Raw genomic sequence first — 21,079 nt, 5'->3', positions numbered from 1 at the left:
CCCAGGCACTCCTCGGGCTTGTGGCACCGAGTGCCTGCTGCCGCTTCAGCGCCCACGCTCGGGTGCACGTTGGCAGTTACTTTTTCAAAAACATCACGGTAGTTCAGGCTTGCCGGTTACGTAATACAGGAACGTTACGTAGATCGTAGAATTGATAGGTGTGCCAGGAATTCCTAACGTAACCTCGTTTCGTAAGGACTAACGCGCGTTGTACAGAAACACGCGTTTTCAAGGGAAGAAGGGGCTTTTTTTAGCAATATTTGATTTTCCACATTAAGTGGAAACTAACTACCGTTTTCAGTAACAGTAACAGTGGTTGAACTGAGCCCGGCTTAAGTTGTTGCAGAGGACTTTGCAGAAAAAGTGAAAGCATTTGCGTGGCAGCCTCATTTCCTACAGTGTTGTGGTCTGCGAGCCTGTGTGATTGCATCTGCTGAAGTTTTCAGCAAGTAAGAAAGCAAAAAACAGAAATCAGATCAAATAGACGTTGATCTCTCCTGTGGTATGGGTGCTTGTATTTTTTTTAATGACATCAGGTTTAATAAAATTTCAGAGCAAAAGGAGAAACTGATAGAAGTCACTTCCTCTTAACTGACAGGCTGAGGTCGAAGTTTTAAAAATGTTTTGAAGTTTTGTGGTAGCTTTAGTATAGGAAAGCATGGCTTTGGCCCTGTTCATGTTTTTGTCTAGTAGTTAGAAAGGTTTGGAGTGCATTAATGTTCCATGTGAGAAGTAGCAGTGAACTGCTGATGAGACGTAGCTGTGTCACAAAATACTGTGATACTGACTTGGTTGAGGATAGCTACTTGGTTTGCCTAATTAAGTTTATAGAGGGTATTCTCAGCGATACTAGGAAATAGTATTACTAGTAATACAGGTGGGGAGGCTGCTTACATGATTCTTTAATTGTAGCTTCATTAGGAAAGCACAGTTTCATTAAATTTTGCTTTTAAGTTATTTTCTGATTGTATAAAAGATGGTCTCACTACAAAAAAGGAAAAAAAGAATTGTTAAGAATTGTGAAAAGCATGAAATAAAACAGAAATACAGGAGACCTTTTTTCCCTGTGGCTCATCTTGATTAATAGCACTGTGAATCGTTACATAACAAAAGCAGTGTATTCTCATTTGCTGGAATCTTTTAAAATAATATTTCAAGTGATGTGATATGTTACACATAGAATTAAAGACATTAGCTAAGGCAGACTGTAATAAAAGCATAATTGTGGGCTTAATGCATTTCTTTCTGACGGGTTAATTTTCTTAAGCTTTTCACAAAAGTTATGAAACGTGATCCTTTCCATACTACTGCACTCTAGAGTTTCAGTTACCTGAAGAGCTGTCTTGTTGTAGCCCCTACTACTGGTGACAGTAGGACACTTGAGCAATTGTGCCTTCTGTTTCTCGGTTATAATCATGCAAGGGTGATCACTGAATGCTTTTGAGAGTTGTTGGTGGTGAGCACTAGGTAGGAGCTGTATAGTGCTACTAGACAACAAGCACAAGAAGGCCTCATAAAATCTGAATAGTGACACCTGTAAGTGAACTTCTAAATGTTCCCTTGTAATAGCTTTGTTCCAAAGGTGTAACTTGTCTTCTGTATCTGTTGCGATACAACTTTTTTGGTTTTGCTCTTTCCATCCCCCCCACCTCCCTCAGACAAGTCTTTGCTACTTGCTGTAATCATATCTTTTTGTAAACTATACATGATTCCTTTTGTTCGAACTGTATGTCTGTAAACTCCTCTGTTGCTTTTGGTAATATTTTCCTCGATTTTATAAGCATCAGCTCTAATCAAGGACTTGGTGTTTTTGCACTTGCTGTTGCTTTTGCAAGCTAGCCTGATGGACCAAATTAGTCTTGTCCTGGACTGTCACCAGTGAGGGAAGTTTTCTGGAAGTTTAATTTACACGAAGAACGATGAACCTGGTGGTCAGAGCCACAGCTCTGTCTATTCACTGCTCCACCTGCGCAACAGGTGATAAACTACCCAGTTCTCCTCCTGTGCCGCTGCGTGTCCTGCGGCTAGTTTATGGCAAAGAATAATCTGCTACATAAACTGTCCTGAGTTGTTTATAGAGAGTGTTATAAAAGAGCTCAGTAGTTCAGGTATATTTAAACTGTGGGTTGCCTTGCAATATTTTTTGATGTTTTACATTATCTGCCAGATACTGTTTATTTTTTAAAACATATATCTTGATTTTTGTTTCAGGATGACACAGAAGAAAATTCCAACGATGGCAGCCAGCCATCCAAAAGACGACGTATGGGCTCAGGGGACAGTTCTCGGAGCTGTGAAACTTCTAGTCAAGACCTTGGGTAATGCCACTTTTTTTACAATTCCCACTTTTTTTTATTGATAGCAAAAAAGACAGCTGTTTTTTCTCACAGCATATATTTGAAAACAATGCAAGAATTGCCGCATCTCACAGTCAGAAGCCCAGCTTATGTCTTCTTAAAACATTCCGTATTTTTTTTAATGAATTTTGACACCGTACTACCTGCCTTTCTTAGTGTCCTGTCCATCACGAATTTCCCTTTCTCCATGTTCTGTCCTTCTTCATATTGAGGAATGCTTGTTTGGAGCAATCTATGAAGTGGGGTGTAACGAAGTGACTTTGAAATGGATTAACAGGATGCAGTGTTACAAAGTGCTTGTCCAACCTCATAGATGTTGTTCATTGACATATAAATAGGAATTAGTGAATCCCTAGAAATGTGAGTATTCCTCTTAAGGATTCCTTGATTTGTTCTAACCTTGTTCTTATACTTAGATACAGCTATTTGCCTGCTGAAAACTTGATAGAATACAAGTGGCCACCAGATGAAACGGGAGAATACTATATGCTTCAGGAGCAAGTCAGTGAATATTTGGGTGTGACGTCCTTTAAAAGAAAATATCCAGGTATTTATTTTTAAAGTTTTTCTTCTAAAACTCTTTGCACATTTTCGATGCAATCTGTGTCTCTGACTATAGCATGAGCCAACTGATGAAAAACAGACCCTGGCAAAAGCAGACCTGTGTTATGTGTTGTACCTTTTGTTACTGGAATTTTGAAAATGTGTCCGGTGGTTTTCAAAGTAATTTAAGACAGCAAAAAATCTGTGAAGAAGACTGATTTGGGGGTTGAATGAGCAGGTACCTTTAGAAAACTGACATCAGTTTTATTCTTAAGTATTTTTGTGGTGATTTCTTACTATGTAGCTGTATCTCTAGTCTTTCCTGAATTGTGGCAATATTTCTGGACTTGGGAAGAATTTTTAAAAAATTAACTGGGGAGTATCTAGGATTTGAGACTTCATTATTCAGAATAGTCAAATCTGGTTCTTTTGTTATAGAATTTATTTTTAAAAGGCTTATTAAAAGAAAAAAAAGAATGTACCTTCAGTGCTTGGTAGTGTTTTCTGCATCCAAGCTTGTATGGCAGGTTTCTTCAGTATTTCTGTAAATCACAACTACAGGCAGGGTACGGAGAAAAAAATGACCATGTGCCTACAGTATATATTGAATTTTAAAATAATTTACAAAATTACCATGTTTTTAGGAGCAGTAGTACAATACAGAATCTCACTGCCTGCAAATAAAATTGTCAAAATACTTTGACACTGTTTATGAGGGAGTCTGAGTAACTGCACACATTTTTATTACTATTTTTTGTTTTCTTTGGAGATTTAGAAAGACGAGATCTATCTCACAAGGAGAAACTCTACCTCAGGGAACTAAATGTTATCACAGAGACTCAGTGCACACTAGGTAAGAAAACAAACTGCTAGATTCTGTTACAGTATTAAAAATACGACACACTGAAAATGTGATTGTTTGACAGATAATTGTGTCACTTTCAACTAAAAATGTAAATTCTGAAATGAAAACTGGTTTATTACTCATTTCTGTAAATTGGCCATGAGGTATCAATATTCCAGATTTTTTATAAAAAACATACATTTTTGTCTCTCTTCTAATTATTTAGCAAAATCCCTTCTATGTTGTAAATTAACTATTAGAACCTTTTTCCTCCTTCTAGAAAAGAGAACACTAAAATTTTACTAATTAAAAAGTACAACAGTTTTATGTTTGCTGAGTTCCAACTAACTCAACAAAAGTAGTGTACCTTACACAGTTCAGCTTAGAAGTTAGAAGGTTGTGTATTAAAACACTTTAATATGCTTGAAATGGAATGATGTCATGGATGTGGCTTATAGTGAAAGAGGCTGAAGTATATTTTGCCTTCCTCTGCTAATGCGTGCGATTTGGAGCATGTTAGAGATTAAATGATGACTGTTGCCTTTTTTTTATAATGTCATCGGTCTCTGCAAATGTAATGTCATTTTACATACTAACAGTCTTTGGCATTCCACCTTTATTTTTCACCTGCCAGCTCTCTTGATTTTATTTTATGTTTTTGATTTAAATATGTGGTAGAGAACAGTGTCTGTTTTTTATCAATGGAAGCAAAATGCTATATTCTGCCTCATACACCCAGTAGAAATGTGTGCTGAGTAAACTGTCCCTATTCTGTAAGGTTACGTTTATAATGAGTGGTAGTAACACAAGTCAACTTCCATTCAGTTGTCAGTGTTTAGAGGTCAGTTGTGTTGGAATCTGCAAGGGGCCTACAAGGAAGCTTGGAGGGGACTTTTTACAAGGGCTTGTAGTGACAGGACAAGGGGTAATGGGTTTAAATTGAAAGTGGGGAGGTTTAGATTGGATATCAGGAAGAAACTGTTGCCGGAGAGGGTGGTGAGGCACTGGAACAGGTCGCCCAGAGAAGCTGTGGATGCCCCATCCCTGGCCGTCTTCAAGGCCAGGCTGGACGAGGCTTTGAGCAACCTGGTCTAGTGGAAGGTGTCCCTGCCCATGGCAGGGGGTTGGAACTGGATGGTCTTTAAGGTCCCTTCCAACCCACACCATTCTGTGATTCTATGATCCTTTTAAAGGAGGAGCTCTGCGTCGTAGCTGCAAACTGAGGCATTCTGACTTCTGAACTTCAAATGCTCTCACTGGGAGTCAGGAGTCTGTGTGCAGTTCACTGCTCTGAATTGCCCTCACAGTGATTCTTCCTTGGTTTGGGTACAGAGGTTATGTAAACCTTGTAATTTCAGTTAAAGTTCCAAGTTCAGAAAACTAGCACTTCACCGGTGTTGGAAACTGAAGCTAACAGTTCAGCATGTCCCACTTCGAATGAAGGTTCTGCCTCACAGGGGAGCTTAGCAGGTGTCTGAGTCAAAGCGAAGGGGTCTATAGCCGTAAGCAAGAAAATAAATGAGCCTTGGCTCCTTGGGTAGAAGTGAACTCCTAATCAGCCTCAAAAGCCAAGTGGCACAAGTTCAGTCCTGCTTGAGAGAGAGAAGCATTGTGCACAGCAGGTTGTTGTTGTCTTCAGCTGCTCAAAACCTTGAGTTGATCATTGTGGGATATAAATAACCTGCAGTTAGTTTTGCCAGATAGCTTAATTATTGCTTTTATCCATTTTAGGTCTAACAGCTTTGCGTAGTGATGAAGTAATTGATCTTATGATTAAAGAATACCCTGCCAAGCATGCTGAGTATTCTGTTATACTGCAAGAGAAGGAACGGCAGCGGATAACAGATCATTATAAAGAATACTCTGTAAGTAACTAGCGGATAAGTGAACTACATCTGTAACGTGAAGTATAAGAAAAGGTGGTTCTCAAACTGATAGTGAAATGTATGAAATAATGAAATTGTTTTTATTCCAGCAAATGCAGCAGCAGAACACACAGAAAGTAGAAGCCAGTAAAGTTCCAGAATATATTAAAAAAGCTGCCAAGAAAGCTGCAGAATTCAACAGCAATTTAAACCGAGAGCGGATGGAAGAAAGAAGAGCCTATTTTGATTTACAGACACATGTAGGCAGACTTAAATTTCTTATCAATGTCAGTAGGTAGCTCTTTGCTTGTTTGAGTAAAGTTGGTTTTGGTACCACTTTAACCATTTTATTATCAAGGGTTTTGATTACTCTTGTTTGAGTCATGTAGGGACTTCAGCAGTTTTGCTGTTAAATGGCTAATACTGCTGAAAATAATAATGATCTCGAATGTATTTAATGTGAAAACTTTTTTTTTTAAAACTTGAAAATACTTGTCTCAGGAAGCTTTAAAAATTCTAGTGCTACCTTGTTGTCGTGTCTTTAATCTGCTGGTAGTAGCATAAAACTAAGAAGGATGTTTAGGTTACTAAGACATTTCTATTGCTATTTATCTGTTCATGTAAATGGCTAATTCTTCTTTGGAGGACCTCTGAAATTTTGGCTGAACAATACCTAGAGTAAGAAAGTAAACTATTTATCCTGTAAGAGTCCTGCCTGTTAGTATTATGTCCTTGTTTTTGATAGGTGTTATATTATTATTGTATTAGGTATATTTCATGCTTCTTTGCCTGATTTAAAAAAAAAAAAGAAAAAAAGCTGGCATTTTGAAGCAGGACTGTTCAGCTTGCATAAAGACAGTGAAGCAAAAATTTTCTCTATACAAATTATTATGTGGCAGTCTGTTATGGAAAGTGTACATTTTTCTGGTATTGACCCATGTTAAGAGAAATATAGTGGATAACTGGTTTTATTTCTTTCTGAGGGAAAGAAGGTTTCTGCATAAGCTTCTCCTTTCAATATATTAGGATTATTAATAGGACGTTTTTTTTATAGTACAGTCTGGTTTCAGAATTAGATGGACATGGTCTTGCTACCCTCTACCAGTATGGACCAACAATGAGAATTCCTGCTAAAGATGCCAGTCACGAAAGTTAATGTTCACTGTTTCAATTGCTAGATTTTAATTTTTAAATTATTTTACATCATATACTGTTAGAGTAGTCGTACCTAGTATTTGTTCGGTTCACTAGATACTCAGCCATTGGACTTAGTCTGTAATACTGTTTGTGAGTGGCATCTCTTACCATTTTAATTAATTTGGATTTCCCACAGAGAAACTCAGGTAGCTGTTTCAACTCCAGAGAATGGGCTAGTTAAAAAGTATTTGGGGGGGGGTAGGTGGTGAGGAAGGCTCAAAAGTTGGTATGTGAAACAAAAATGTCATTGTTTTGTATTAAACAATACAGATTATCCAGGTGCCTCAAGGAAAATACAAAATCTTACCTACAGAGAGAACAAAGGTTAGTCCTTATCCAGTGGCTCTCATACCCGGCCAGTTCCAGGAGTACTACAAAAGGTATTTTAAAGCATCCTAACTGCCACTTTTGTTGCACTGATCTACTTTCTCTATATCCATTCCAGTGTATTTACTGTAAGGTTTTGAATTAATTTTATGTTTGAGACACTAGCTGGTCTGAGAGATGCAGAGCGAGACAGCTTTTGTCAGCGTAACGGTACTGGCCGCAGGAGTACTGTCCCTGCTGATGTACTGCAGTGCCGGAGATTTGGCCTGCTCAGATGTTTACTGTGGTAAAAGGAGACATTTTTTTCACTCCTGCCACCCTCATGTGTTTCGTTATCATCTGCCTCTGCGTGTGTGCTAAGATTGATGCTGCTCTGTCAGAATGCTGGAATGCTGGCTTGCTATCATGTTTCCCGTGTGGCAATCTTACTGTCTCTTTTTAAAATTATAGAAAGTTTTTAATTTTAATTAAAAAAAATTAGTCTTGTGGGCTAAATTTAATGTTGGATTTCTAAGTGAGAGAGAAAGATTGCTGGTTAGATTTTATATTGCATTAAGTATGTGGACTTGAGTGCCTACACAAATTTAAGACTTTACCTGGTGGCATGCTTCCATTTGACAAATACAGACTGATTTGACAATTGTTGCCTAAGTCTTACAGCCTGTACAACAGAGGTGGTACTCACCCTCTACATGCGTGGTTTTCATAGAATAGAATCATAGAATCTTCTTTAGAGAGGCTCTCTAGCTGCTTCTGCCTTGCTCATTCCAGTGTGTGTGCATACAGCCCACCCCAAATTTGCATGTTGCAGGACATTTTTGAAGGACTTTGATTTTATTAAATTAATTGAATTAAAAATAGTAGATATCTTGTTTATTTTGCACTTAAGCTGCATGTGAAACTGCTTGTTCTTCTTAATGGAGACAACCTTTCAAAATATGCATCAGAATAATACCCTGCTTCTTACAATGCTTGTCCTTAATAGTAAGAGAAGGGTGTGTTGTGGTTTTTTTTTTTACTATTTAAGGTTTAAAAAAAATGGTGTTTTACATGTTCAGCTGTATCTGGCTATAAGCAACGTGATTAGAGCTTCACATTCTTCTGAAATTATATATGTATTTTTTTTTCTCCTTCAATAAGCAAGTAACTGGGACACATAGCTATGTGCTTTACTTTGCTGTTGGTGCCCCGGGTTGGAGTGCTTGTGCACAAGCAGTGCGGGCACTGTGCATTTATAACTAAACTGTGTCATCTGTTGGGTACAGTAACGTGGATTGGCTAAAAGTTTTTAGGGGTTTGTTGGCCTGTTATGATTATTTTGGGTTTGGAATGTTGCAAATTGCAAATACTCTTCCTGTGTTCCGTGAATATCTGCTACAAAATGAAGACAAGATGGTACCATATTTGGGAGGCGAAATTATTATGCTGCTTATATTCTCAAACCCACGTGTTTTTATGTGTTATCCTTGAAAAAGGGAGCCCTTCTTACTCTTTCTCACCGACGTCCTTGTAAGCTGTGTAACTTAATATTTATGCACAAAGTACACATGAATTAATTTGATTTATTTGTGAACTTCAGATACTCTCCAGATGAGCTTCGTTACTTGCCATTAAATACAGCTCTTTATGAACCTCCTTTGGATCCAGAGCTGCCTGCGTTAGACAGTGATGGAGATTCAGATGATGCAGAGGAAGGGCGAGGTGATGAGAAACGGAAAACCAAAGGCAATTCGGTGAGGCAAATTGAAAGTATTCTTCAACAAAACAATCCTTTCCCTTCACTTTTGTTAGGTTCAGTAGTTTCTTAGTAGAAGCTGTAACATTGTCGAAATGAGTCATAGAATCATAAACTGAAAGTGTACTCCCTTTTTTAGTACTTCTTTGTTTTGTAACATCACTCTCCAGCTTTCCATTTTGATCCATTTTTAAAGTAAATCAAATGAATACTTGCAATTTCAGGCACTTTCTTCCTTCTTTTAAAGAAGTCTTGAAGATTATTCCCCACCACAGCTCTTTGTTATGCTCTTTCCCCCAAGGGGACACTGCTGTCTTTTCTGAGGGCAATGAACGTTGTACTTCAGGTCACAGTATATTTTGCTATTGAAGTCCAACAGAATGTGTCAATAAAGCAGAGGTACTGATACCCTGATAACTACTACTACTTGTGACAGAGAAGCAGGAAGTACTTAATTTAGAAACAGTTCATAGAATCACAGAATGGTTTGGGTTGGAAGGGACCTTAAAGACCATCTAGTTCCAACACCCCTGCCATGGGCAGGGACACCTTCCACTAGACCAGGTTGCTCAAAGCCTCATCCAACCTGGCCTTGAATACTTCTAGGGATGGGGCATCCACAGCTTCGCTGGGCAAGTTACCTTCCAGTTACCTTATTCCAATTTAGAGAGAAGGTAAAAGCACTGTTTTTTTTTTTTTTTACTTCAAAGAGCATCTTTTTAAAGATGTTTGTATTCTCGCTATTTATGCAAACACAAAATTAACTGTTACTGGAAGTTAAGGTAGACTTTCACATGCCTACTTTGATGGTGTTTTAAGTGTTCAAGAGCAGCTGAGCTTCAGATGATCAGAGTACAACTGAATCATTGGTATGTTGGTGTAATTAGTATGCTGGTGACAGCTGCTTTCCAGAATTTTAACCCTAATTGTAAGATAAATGGAATGGAAAATCACAGGTGCTTTTAACAGTTTTGGGTTCAGTTGACGAACATGTTAGCTGGTGGGTATATATAATGATAAATTTTGCCAAATAAACACTTTGTTTGAATATTCGTAAGATATAACTGAAAATGAAAGGAAGGGGTCAACTTGTAGTCTAACAAGGGAGAGTTAGCTGTTAAATATGCTCTTTCTGCTTGCATTTTTTGGAGAAAAAAGAATTTATATGAACTTTGCATGCTAAATGTCAACTCAAAATTTTGGTTTCTTCACACTCCAACTTTTTTACAGTTGGCCTTTAATCATTTCTTCCCAGTGCCCTTTTCCACTGACTTCCATTCCCTTTAGTGGTAAAGTAACTGGACCAAGCAGACTATCCTTTCAGTTTTCATGGAGGTTCAGAAGTCTTTTTGATGACAGAATGCAGAAGGGAGAATGTACTTGTGTTTTTTAAAATTTAAAAAGAGATTCCTGTGCAGTGGGTTTGGCCATGGGAGCAGTTCTTTGCTCATCATTGGGACATACTCTTTGGGGAAAAATACTGGTTGAACACAGAAGTGAGCAGTTGTCAGGCCTCTTTTCCTGAGTTTTGGGCTACCTACCATTCGTCAGATCTCCCTGGTGAGTCCCACAAAATGCTTTATGCTTTTTCCTTTTTCACCCTCCCGATTGTTGGAGTCAGGTAGTAATTTTCCTGTTCCGTAGTGGTTTAATGGGCCTGTAATGGTGAAACGTACCATTTCTTGTTGCCACATGGTTTTCTTTGCTTTTGTGTTATACTCCTCCCTTTGCCCTCTGTCTCTTTTGTCTGGTTTGATTTCAGACTCTGGGGCGTAGGCTGGTTACGATTATGTGTGTACAGAGTGCCTTTTACTGTAGGGCACAATTGTTATTTGGCCTTCTGGTTTTTATTGTAATAAATTTGATTAATCATATTGCTTTCTTCTGGAGCTTTTTGGAGGACTTTATTAACACTTTTCTGAGAAATATCTTGTGCTGCTGCTCTTAATTATGCTTACATTGATCTCTCACCCTCTTTGAACCTCTTCCCCTCTTTCTTGCCCCCCCATTCCTCAAAAAAAAAAAAAGCTTTAATTGCAGCATGAATTCTGTTGTTTGCTTCTGTATTAAATATTGAAGTGTGTTTTGCCTTTGATGGCATTCTGCTGCTGCAACACAAATGAAATATTTAGAGCGCTCCTGGTGAAAATAGTAGATGAGGGTGGCAGGAAAAAATCCTTCGCATCTTTAATTGAAGGCAGTGCTATTCGGTAGTGCACTTTAAATGCATGGGAAGGGCACTTTTAACTTTTTGCCGGCCCTTTGCTTTGTAAACAGCATTTGGACATAGTGGATTTCTTGCTGACCATTAAAGACAAACAGTGCAAAGAACTACGCTGTTGTGCTCCCCAGTCTGCTATCGAAAGCAACTGGAAAACATGACTGCTGTTGCTGATGCCAGTCTCGTAGCACGAGAAATAACAGATAATGGTGGTTATGAGCGAAGGTGTTCTAGATGGTGACGTACCCCGTGCTTTTGCAAGAGGGAAGATGTATCCATCTCTTAACCTTAGTTGGCTCTAAGGGGCGTAGGAAAGACTTGTCTGTCTATCCACAAAAATAAAAAATATAGCTATGGTATTTTTATTGTAGGACAATTCGTCTGGCAATGTATCTGAAGGTGATTGCGCCACAGACAACCAGGAGGATTCTTTTCAGGGAAGACAAAAAACAAGAGACAAAAGTGCTACTCCAAGAAAAGATGGTTCCAAACGTTCTGTATTATCCAAGTCAGTTCCTGGGTACAAGGTAGAAGAAAAAAGCCCCTGACTGAACTTCTTTACTGACCAGCCTCTCCCTGAAGTATTGGTTTTATCAATAATATGGAACTTCTGCTTGCTGTACTTGACTAGCTGCTCTCCTGTTGTGTGCTCCATCTGTTCACTTCCTTACTTCCTTTTTGCTTTTATTTCACGTGGGTCTTTCCTTTACCCTGGCTATACAGTGGCCTCTGTTTCTGTTCACTTCTTGGATTCCCAGGCAGTAACAGCAGAAAAATCCATTGTGGATTTATCGTTGCAATTCTACGTCTTTCTGTCTGCTGTAACATAGCAGTCAGAATTACTTGCCAGTTCAAAACTGGCATTCAATATCTTTTTTTCCCTTACTATTTAGTATGGCAGTGTACCAAGAGATCAGTGCTGGAAAGTGCGGCTATATGGCTGAACATATTGTTATGACATTCACTTCAAATACAGTCTTTCATCCTGAGATACTACGATGTACAGGATGGAAGGCAAGCCGCTTACTACCCTTGTGTAGGCAACACTACGTAACCACTTTAACAGTATATGGAAAATAGCTTTTCCTGTAGTACGTACCGTATAGAAACGGCTGCGGGCAATATGCTTTTATCCAAGCTAAAAACCTGGTGAGGACGTTGAGACATTTCAGCTGTCATGCAGCGATCACCAAAACTAGGAACCAAATCATCAGTATTACTGTATAATAATTTCAAGAAATAAGATGTAAATAAGATTGAGATAAATACACTTTTCAGAAGAAATGGGAATTGACGTGCATTATTCACGTGTTGTTATCCTGCATACTAAGAGAGGATCTGAGTATAAGGTAACACTTAAAGCACGTTATTGCCTAGTCCTGTTCCACGGACAGGAAGGAGAATTTTCCATTAACTTACGTGGGAGCAGGAACAGGCCCGTAAACGGGGAAAAACACTATACCGAGACAGGGTTTCATATTTAGCAGTTAAGAATGTGTGTTAAGGGAGGTTGTGGGAAAAGGAATGTTTTTGTCGGTGACGAGGTTGTCCATCTTGCAACTGTCCCAGCAAAGTGGGCTGTTGGTGGCTTGCATTTTGCATTCGTAAATATTTATTATCTACATTTACCAAGTTAACAGTAAGTAAACGATAACTTAGGTAAAGAAGCTAATTTTCAAGAATAATTGGACAGCTTTGATAAATTTTCTCTGCGTACAGTGTCTGTACAAGTTCATAACAGATCACAAGCTCCCATTACGCTTTCTCTTTTCAGGAACTTACTAAGAAATATGCAAACTATGGAGATTTAGACTGTGATACTATATGTATATTTTTTTATATGTAACCTTGCAAATTGTTGTAGACGCAGGGTGCATGCCAATATTCCCATGAACATGAAATCCAAAGATGGAGCTTGACCTTTTTATTTAGCTCTGTTGATGTTAGAGACTGTGTGCCCCTGGTTTACAGGAGTGCCGTGTAGCCATGAGATGCCCGAGTGTTCCTTAGTCCAACCTATTTAACGGCCATCTGAAAGCAGGGAGGGGGGCCTGATGGAGCAGAGCTTTCTGCAGAGCGTTCTACACTTGTAATTGTAGAATAATGATGGTAGTAGACAGCATCGTGTTTTGAAAATGGGTTCCGGTAGCAATTCCTTACTGGTTCAAAGCCACGGATTGTGTCAGTAGCAAGGTATTCCTGTAAAACCTAGAGGGCCACAACTTTGCCGTGTCATTGTACAGTCAGCCGTCAGGCTGTTAAGTCAAAGATGGTGACGCTGTGTTGGGAGGGTGAGAGGATTGGCTGTCCTGTTTGTGGGAACGTTTGAAGGCTTTCAGTACACCCGGTCATGTGACCTGTTTTGAACTAGTAAGGCAGAAAGATCCTTGTTAGTCTACAAAACCAGCAGATAGTGGGTATGTGCCTGAATGTTGAGGCACTCAGAGCTGAAGGCTTAACTGATTTAAACTGTCATCCCTGTGAATTCTAAATCTTTGTAATACTTTTTTTCTGTATTGTTCTCTAATATTTGACTATTTTTGTAGGACAGTAATCTTTTGGTTACGTGTGGTTAAAATTGAAGGATAATTGCTATGGCATCAATATGCAAATGTACAGTTATAGCCACATTATGAGTATTACAGGATTCACACATTTCCACTGAGTTATTTTTGAGTGAAAGAAATAATGTATTTTATATGGAGCCATTCTTATTGTCAGTTCTTTTAACAGAGAACAACCATTAGCGTCTTTTACATTTTGTCATGTTACGAGTAGCGAGTCTTTGTTGCTGCGGGACTGGCCACTACGGTTGCACACACAGGGTACTGTTAACAGTACAGGAGGCTTTTTGCACATAAAACTGAAATGTATTGAGAAACTATATTTTACAACACTTCCGTTTCGGGTCACTGTATATGCAAATGGAACGCTTTGCATTCAGAATAGGACCTTATAAAAATGGTGTCGTTGGAATGCTTACTTTGGGACCAGCAGCATGGAAATGAAACTTGGAGTGGGCAGTCGTCATGCTGACCCCGCATTCATTTTATCTGCCTTCCTCATCCCAGTCAGATGAGGATGTAGAAAGCAAAATTTATTCTAATCAGATGGGGTATTACGACTTCCCATTTGGATTTGATAGACTTCTTTTTTCATAGCATTTCTAAAAGCCATTTATGATGGCAGAACTTGAGCTGTTTTGAAATGTGAATACTCAGACTTTTTTTTTTTTTTCATTTTTGTAAAAATGCCTCCATACTGTTGGACCTTTATTATTAATAGGCTGTGATTCTCACCCACCCCCCGCCAACGTGCACAATTTCTGATGAACACAATTTAGCAAAGTGAGAAGAGATGGAAGCATTATGAATGCACCTATATCGGTGTCTAACTCTAGAATTACGTGTAGCAGAGTGTTGATGCACACGGCCCAGCGCAGGTACAGTGACCGAAAAAGAGCTCACTTTAGTTTTGCTGGAGTACAAGGGAGTATGCTGCTGTATATTAAAGGCAGTTAAGTACAAATCCGTAAAAAACTAGAAGTTTGATTAGAAAAGTGCACTTGCTATTCTAGAAAGGCTTGGTTTACTTAGAAATAGATAAAACCACAATTTAAAAAAAGAAAATTAGAACGTAGCCTAGACAACGGAAGGGTAAATGCTGCCACACTGATGAGGTTTAAGCATGTGCCACTTTTGTTGGGAGGAGCAGGGTATAAAGGTATACATGTAGGACACATAGAATAGTTATCAGCAAAAGAGTTTATGTGTGGTTTTGCTTCCATTATATTTATTATTTTGTAGAGATGTTTGTGAATGTTAGACTTCTTTTATTGTTTTCTTATATTTATGTATATAACAGGTTGACTCTGCTTTTTTAAAATAAATAAGCAAAAAAAAAAAGCCTGTATGAACGCCTCTGTCATCTTTTGAAGGAAGTTACCTGTAAGCATCTGGTATGGTGTTTTGTTTTCTTCAATACAGGTCTTTAGACCAGACAATTTGAAGCAGACTGTAGCCATGTTTTAACTTTAAAAAGCAGATGGAAAACTTAAAGCAGTGCATCCTGACAGCTTAAAAACAAGCCAAGATATTAATTATCTTGCTGGGTGCTAGTAAAAAAACCTGCCTGGGGAAATAGGCACGCTTAACTAAGTTGTGTTGCAAAAGATCTCATTTTTTGTATGTGTGTATATATAGATATATTTCTGTTTTCACTGATTTTAAAATGAAACTTCATTCCTCTCCCCACGTGCGGTTGGTAGTTGGCTGAAACTCTCCCTGCTTGCTGACAAGCCACTTAGTTCCTTAGGAAAGAGGATACGCCTCGAACTCTCTCTCGGAGCTGCGTTGCTGCAGCAACCTTTCTTTCAGAACTGGTGCTGGTCAGTGTAACACTAGTGAGTACTGTATTCCTTTTAAACTGCATTTCCCGCTCCTGTCATTATGCAGAGGTCAACAACCTAACTACTGAAATGTTTCCAAAACACCTAACGCCTTCCGTCTTCCTTGGTCCTCGTCAGGGTAAAACTCCCTGGGTGTATCTCTTGGGGTTGGGACACAGAATACACACACCAATGTCACTCACTGCGACAGCCGGCTAATTCTCTGTTACCTTTCACGTGGGTCTCGTGGGCCCGAATACGCTCCAGATACTGCTTGGAAAGACCGTGAATGTAACACTGAGGTTAAACGCAAGGGGCTGTGCTCTTACACAGTTATGGCTGGGTACAAGAAGGAATGGTGAAACAGTATAGCGGCCTGTATGGCATAGCTAACCAGGTATTTTGAGACTGAAGATACAAAAAACCAAGTTGACCACTTCTATAGTTAATTTTCTGAGTTTAGGGGCAGACGTAATGCAAATGGAAAATTGTACTTAATGTCTTCCGTAAGCAGGAAGCCTGCGTGGAGATTGACGAAGAAGTACTACTCTGTTGGAAAAACATGCTGAGATTTTTGAATGCCGTGTCTCGTGTGATTTACACGGAGGGGAGTGTTAGCTGGTGAATTCATAGGAAGAACCGGGTACATGCTTTTGCTCCCATCTGACTTGCATATAACCCGCTTCATGTGCCAAATGCAGAATTTCATGGGGCTAATCTACGGGTGTTTTCCATGCCACTGCTCATCAGTTACTGTCGTATGTTCTAAGGTGCACACGTCATAACAGATAGTTCATTAGTTTTAAGAGTAAGGGAGTTATATGACGTTTCCTGTTAAACCTGTGAATTCTTCTGGAATGAATTTATAGCCCTCTTCTACCCTTCCAGCCAAAGGCCATTCCAAATGCTATATGTGGAATTTGTCTGAAGGGTAAGGAGTCCAACAAGAAAGGAAAAGCGGAAGCTCTTATACATTGCTCCCAGTGTGACAACAGCGGTAAGTATCTGCATACACCGAGCGCATTCCTGAGGGGGTCTGTTGGACAGATCCCTTTGTGGAAAATCCGTAGTGTGCTGCAGTTGCCTGCCAGCAGCTCGGCTGCCTTTGCTGTCCTTCGCTAAGACTCCACCTCTGTTTAACGTTTCGCGCGCCAGCACGCTGAGCGCACTGGGGGACCTCGCCAGGAGGCGAGCGAAGCCTCAGCTTCCGTAAGCGCAAACAGCCTTAACTAATTCTACGTTTCGTTTCAGATGCGAAAGTAATAATGTTGGTTTTAATCTAGGCCACCCTTCTTGCCTTGACATGACCCCGGAGCTTGTTGCTATGATTAAGACTTACCCTTGGCAGTGCATGGAGTGTAAAACATGCATTATATGTGGGCAGCCTCACCACGAAGAAGAAATGATGTTCTGTGATGTATGTGACCGCGGTTATCACACTTTTTGTGTGGGGCTTGACGCGATCCCTTCAGGTAATGAAGTGAGAGTTAATCGTTCCCTTCCCACCTCCTCAGAGTCCTGGGCTTTCTCTGTCAGAATTAATGTTTGCGTTGCTAATGGAAGAATAGTTTGAAACGAGTGTGAAGGGTAGGAGTCGGGAACGGTGCAGGAAAGCATTCACGCTGCAGGACACAGGGTTTTTTTAATAAGCTTTATTTCTGTAATCTGGTTGTGCAGGCTTTAACCTGGCAATTCCTGTATAGGAAATACAGTTGGCATTTACGCAGAATCTGAACAGGCTCACTCAAAACTAGGGTGTTTTTTTTTCCCCCCATATCCACAGAATACTGAGAATAATTGCCCCTTTTCATAAAATAAACCAGTAAAGAGGCTGTATTGCTGCATATTGTTGTAGTATAGCTCTCGCCTTAATAAAGTGTTTGTGCTACTATTTCAGTTTCTAAATTAAAAAGTATGCTGAACTTAGTATTTGTAAACACCTTTTTAAACTCCTTCCCATTTTTTTTCTTAAATGTGAAAGCTGGAAGTGAAGTACCTAGGTGTCAGGCAACCTGCACCTTGAAATTACCCGATCACTCGTACCACCTGCCCAGCTCAAGGCAGTGTAGAAAAGCTTTGGCCATACAAATAACACGTAGTACCGTTGCTTTTCCTGTAGTGCCAAATCCCTGGTAAGTTTGTCCATGAATAAGTATTCCATAGCTGTGAGTTCTGCACTGACAGTATTCCCTGCATCTACGGTACTGCGCTTGCACTGTACGTTCCCACGTGGGGAGCACTGGCACTCCTAGCTGTCGCTGCAGTACGGGACCCAGGGCCAATGGAAGTTTCAGGCTGACTTAAGGACAGAATGTAAACAAAACGGATTATATGCTTACAAAACTGTGAAACTACCCGAGCAGCCTTCATGCTTCCAGCTGTTGTAATACAAAGAGTTAAACACTTCTGCTCTTCGCTCAACCCTTCATTATCCCCCCCATAAATGAGTTTTGGTGATGAAGCCCTGTCAGCGGTTTAATCCGTGCTGCCTGGCTGCACTGAAGTCACCAGCGCCGGTCTGGGGAACGGGACCCCTCTACCTGTGGCAGAAGAGCAACGTTCCCCAACTGCTCTTTGCTTCCGCTCCACGTCACTCGTGGGAAAATACAACTCGCAAACCAAGTGGCCGGATGAGTCCTTTCCTAGTAACCGCCTCCTTGCAGCGCAGGCACTTTGTGAGGCCCGTGAAGGATAGGGTAGCCAGCTCTTGCCTGCAGTGAGTCTGCCACAGAGGGTGAATTTTATATGCTGCTTTTCGTAGCTTTTCTAAAAGATGCTCATGCCTTGAAGAAAAGCACTGGTTGCTTACATTCAAGGAGGTATTGCAAGTAGAGTACCTGTTGGAACGATGAAAGGTGCGTAAGTGGGTGAGTGAGTAACAAAGGTAGTTTCCCAATAATTGATAACTTTCTTTTCTTAGGTCGCTGGATTTGTGATTGTTGTCAGAAAGACTCTCCTGTACCCAGAAGAGGAGGAAGAAGGGGGAAAAACAGCAAGGAGGGCTAAAAAAACCCCCCAAAAACTTGCTGTACAAAACTTAACTGCACAAATCAAAGTGATGCTTTGGTGCTATTTAACCAACCACTCTAAGAGGAACAATACCACTTTTTTTTTTCTTTTTCCTAAATAAAGTTTTAATTCTGGCTATATAATGATTTTTTTTTTTTTCTGTGATACAAGTGACTAATCATCTCCTGTCAGATGTCTAGATAAACAAGCCAGATTCCTATTTAAAAGAGGAGGCTGTCAGGGATGACATTTAAATTGTGTGTGTACGCTATTTGTAGGAAATCACAGTAAGGTACTTGTTTGTTTCAGTGCACTCATCAGTAAGCTCTGCGAAAAGAAAATTACAGAGCAGTTTAAATACACGCTGTTTGCATAGCAACTGATTATTTTGAAAGGCTCAACCATAGCAAAAAAGTAATTCCTGGAAAAACTAACACTCAAGGAAGAGTGGGTTCACCTGACCTTCTTACAATGTACTGCACCTGCCTTTCAGCAGAAGTTCTCTTTGCAAGCTGATGACTTACTCATAGAGATGTAGGGGAAAAAAATAATCAATCCCAAAAGGCTATAAAGGGAGGTGTAAGAAAACACCCCTCAAGTTCAAGATGGTATGCGCGGTGTGGCTTTTAACAAGGAATGTCAATGTGGTGTTGACAAGTAACGGCAGCTGAAGGCTCACGCTCCCTGCAGCGGCAGTGAAGATGCAGCGTGCACCGTGTTCAGGTCATGGCTTTGCAGCGGCGATGAGTGACTGGGCCGACCTCTGCTTGACAGACGGCTGGCTCCATGTAGTGCACAGGCTGTCAAGAGACAGATCGTCTGTCCCCCTGGGTGGCCTTAGGTGCCTTTTCCTTCCTTCGCCCTAGGCTCCTTGGCTTCGATATGCTCAGAAGCCACCGCTCTTTAGCTTTACTGGAGATGCTTGCTCAGAAAAGGATTTTCTTTGTGAATATGCTCTAAATTGAGAGGGGGGCACTGCAGTGCAGCAGTTCGTGATTTTACTTTCTAAAAGAAAGATTGTAGAAAATACTGAATTGGAGTTGATTTTCCTAGGCACCCGTTTAAAGTGAATTTAACAAGATCCCAGCTGTACGTTCATTTTTAAGCCCTAATCTCTAAGAACGCTGCAAATACTGTGCTTGCTGCTCATTTTACATTTGGGGAGGAATTACAATATAAAATTAAATATGGCTTCCCCCCCCTCATTCCCCCACTCGGTTCTGGTTTAGGAAAAGTAACCCGAATACCTCTTCAGGAAATACAACAAGGAGTATTGAATATTACAGCAAGTCACTTATGTTCAATTCCACAGGCTGTAGTGTGATTTAGTCCAGCGTGTATCAATTTAAAAAAGAATTTCAAGTATTAATTTCAAGATTCCAATAAGTATAGTCCAGAAAACGGATTCCTCATCCTGAGAGTCATCTTCTGTAGCCTGTGAGTATTTCTGGCTCGCCTCCATCTCCTCAGGGTTGTAAGATGCCTCGCCAAACGGATACCGTACAACTGTTGGATCGTAGTACACCTTCATTTCAAACTCACTCTCCAGGTGAGAGGGATGACCATAGATTCCTATTCCCACGGGGCGCTGGAAGTGTGCAGGTACGTGAACAACGTCCTGGCCGCAAGTTACAGACTGTAACTCGTACTCGTCGAAGCTGGGGTGAAGCGTCGTATCAGAGACGTACAAGTCCGCGTCGCCTCTTAAACTCTGCATCTGGAGCACGATCTTTCCCTCATGATTTAGTCTCAAATAGCTGTAGTTTCCTGCTCCAATCTGACCTCGAACAACATGAAGAAGAATCCATTCTTCAGGTACATCCTCTTCCTCAAAGGTATTCACCACTAGGAGTACTTGAGCTGCCATAAATATTAGGATAACTCTCCTCCAGCCTGCTGCCATGGTGGTCAGTTATATTCTGGCTCTTCCGCTGCGCTGCCTTGTGAGTACAAAACAGAATCACATTTTAGCATATTCTATTCCTGGAAGGAATTGATGTGGTTTTTTTTTTTAATTTGATAACTTTAAAAAATCTGCTCTGGGCCATACAAAGTTAACCAATTAAGCATGTTCTTTACCCTTTTTTTTTAACAGTAACAAAAAACGTTGCAAAGATTCAGAGCTCTGTAGGATTAAAATGGCTTGAATTTCTTAAGTTGAACAGAAATTAATTAAGTAGGTGTTCTTACATCCAGAACTCACACAGAGACTTCAATTCCATTCTACCTGCACACATGCCAGATTTGACAGACACCCAGGAGAGGTGAAACCCAGTAACAATTTTAGCCTAGGTTAAAAAAAACCAAACAAAACAAAAACAAAACCAGTTGAAAAAGACAACTTTTGCATGCGTGAAGCAGCTTAGCTTTGTATCAGGTATTTATGGCATCCTGTTTGTTCTCCCACCCTCTCATCTCAACCTCACAAGACATCAGAGGTGCAAATGCAGAAGTACGCACGCAGCAGTGTGCATTCTGACTCGCGCTGGGAACGGGGTTAGAAATAAAACCAAGTTATCTAGCGAGACGGTACGTTAATTTACAATTATGCCAGGTAGACTTTCTATAACTAAATTTAGCCTATTTTTCCTGGG

At 40.1% G+C, this 21,079-nt stretch overlaps 2 protein-coding genes across 2 annotated transcripts; one reads left to right on the top strand and one right to left on the bottom strand.

The window, feature by feature from the left end:
• Positions 1-2,217: 2,217 nt before the first annotated feature.
• PHF10 (PHD finger protein 10) lies at positions 2,218-18,482 on the top strand. The gene is made up of 11 exons (XM_010153360.1): positions 2,218-2,318; positions 2,774-2,904; positions 3,670-3,753; positions 5,476-5,609; positions 5,720-5,869; positions 7,077-7,186; positions 8,713-8,866; positions 11,461-11,616; positions 16,365-16,473; positions 16,760-16,948; positions 18,397-18,482. The coding sequence occupies exons 1-11, from the start codon at positions 2,266-2,268 to the stop codon at positions 18,480-18,482; spliced, it is 1,356 nt and encodes a 451-aa protein (XP_010151662.1). The 5' UTR covers positions 2,218-2,265.
• A 1,260-nt stretch (positions 18,483-19,742) lies between these two features.
• On the bottom strand, positions 19,743-20,407 carry LOC104510941 (chromosome unknown open reading frame, human C6orf120). Its single transcript, XM_010153359.1, has one exon. The coding sequence runs from the start codon at positions 20,386-20,388 to the stop codon at positions 19,831-19,833; it is 558 nt and encodes a 185-aa protein (XP_010151661.1). The 5' UTR covers positions 20,389-20,407; the 3' UTR covers positions 19,743-19,830.
• Positions 20,408-21,079: the final 672 nt, after the last annotated feature.

This window comes from Eurypyga helias, unplaced genomic scaffold (assembly GCF_000690775.1).
Source record: "Eurypyga helias isolate BGI_N326 unplaced genomic scaffold, ASM69077v1 scaffold44116, whole genome shotgun sequence".
NCBI classification, from domain to species: Eukaryota; Metazoa; Chordata; class Aves; order Eurypygiformes; family Eurypygidae; genus Eurypyga; species Eurypyga helias.
This window is presented reverse-complemented; position numbering and strand designations above follow the sequence as displayed.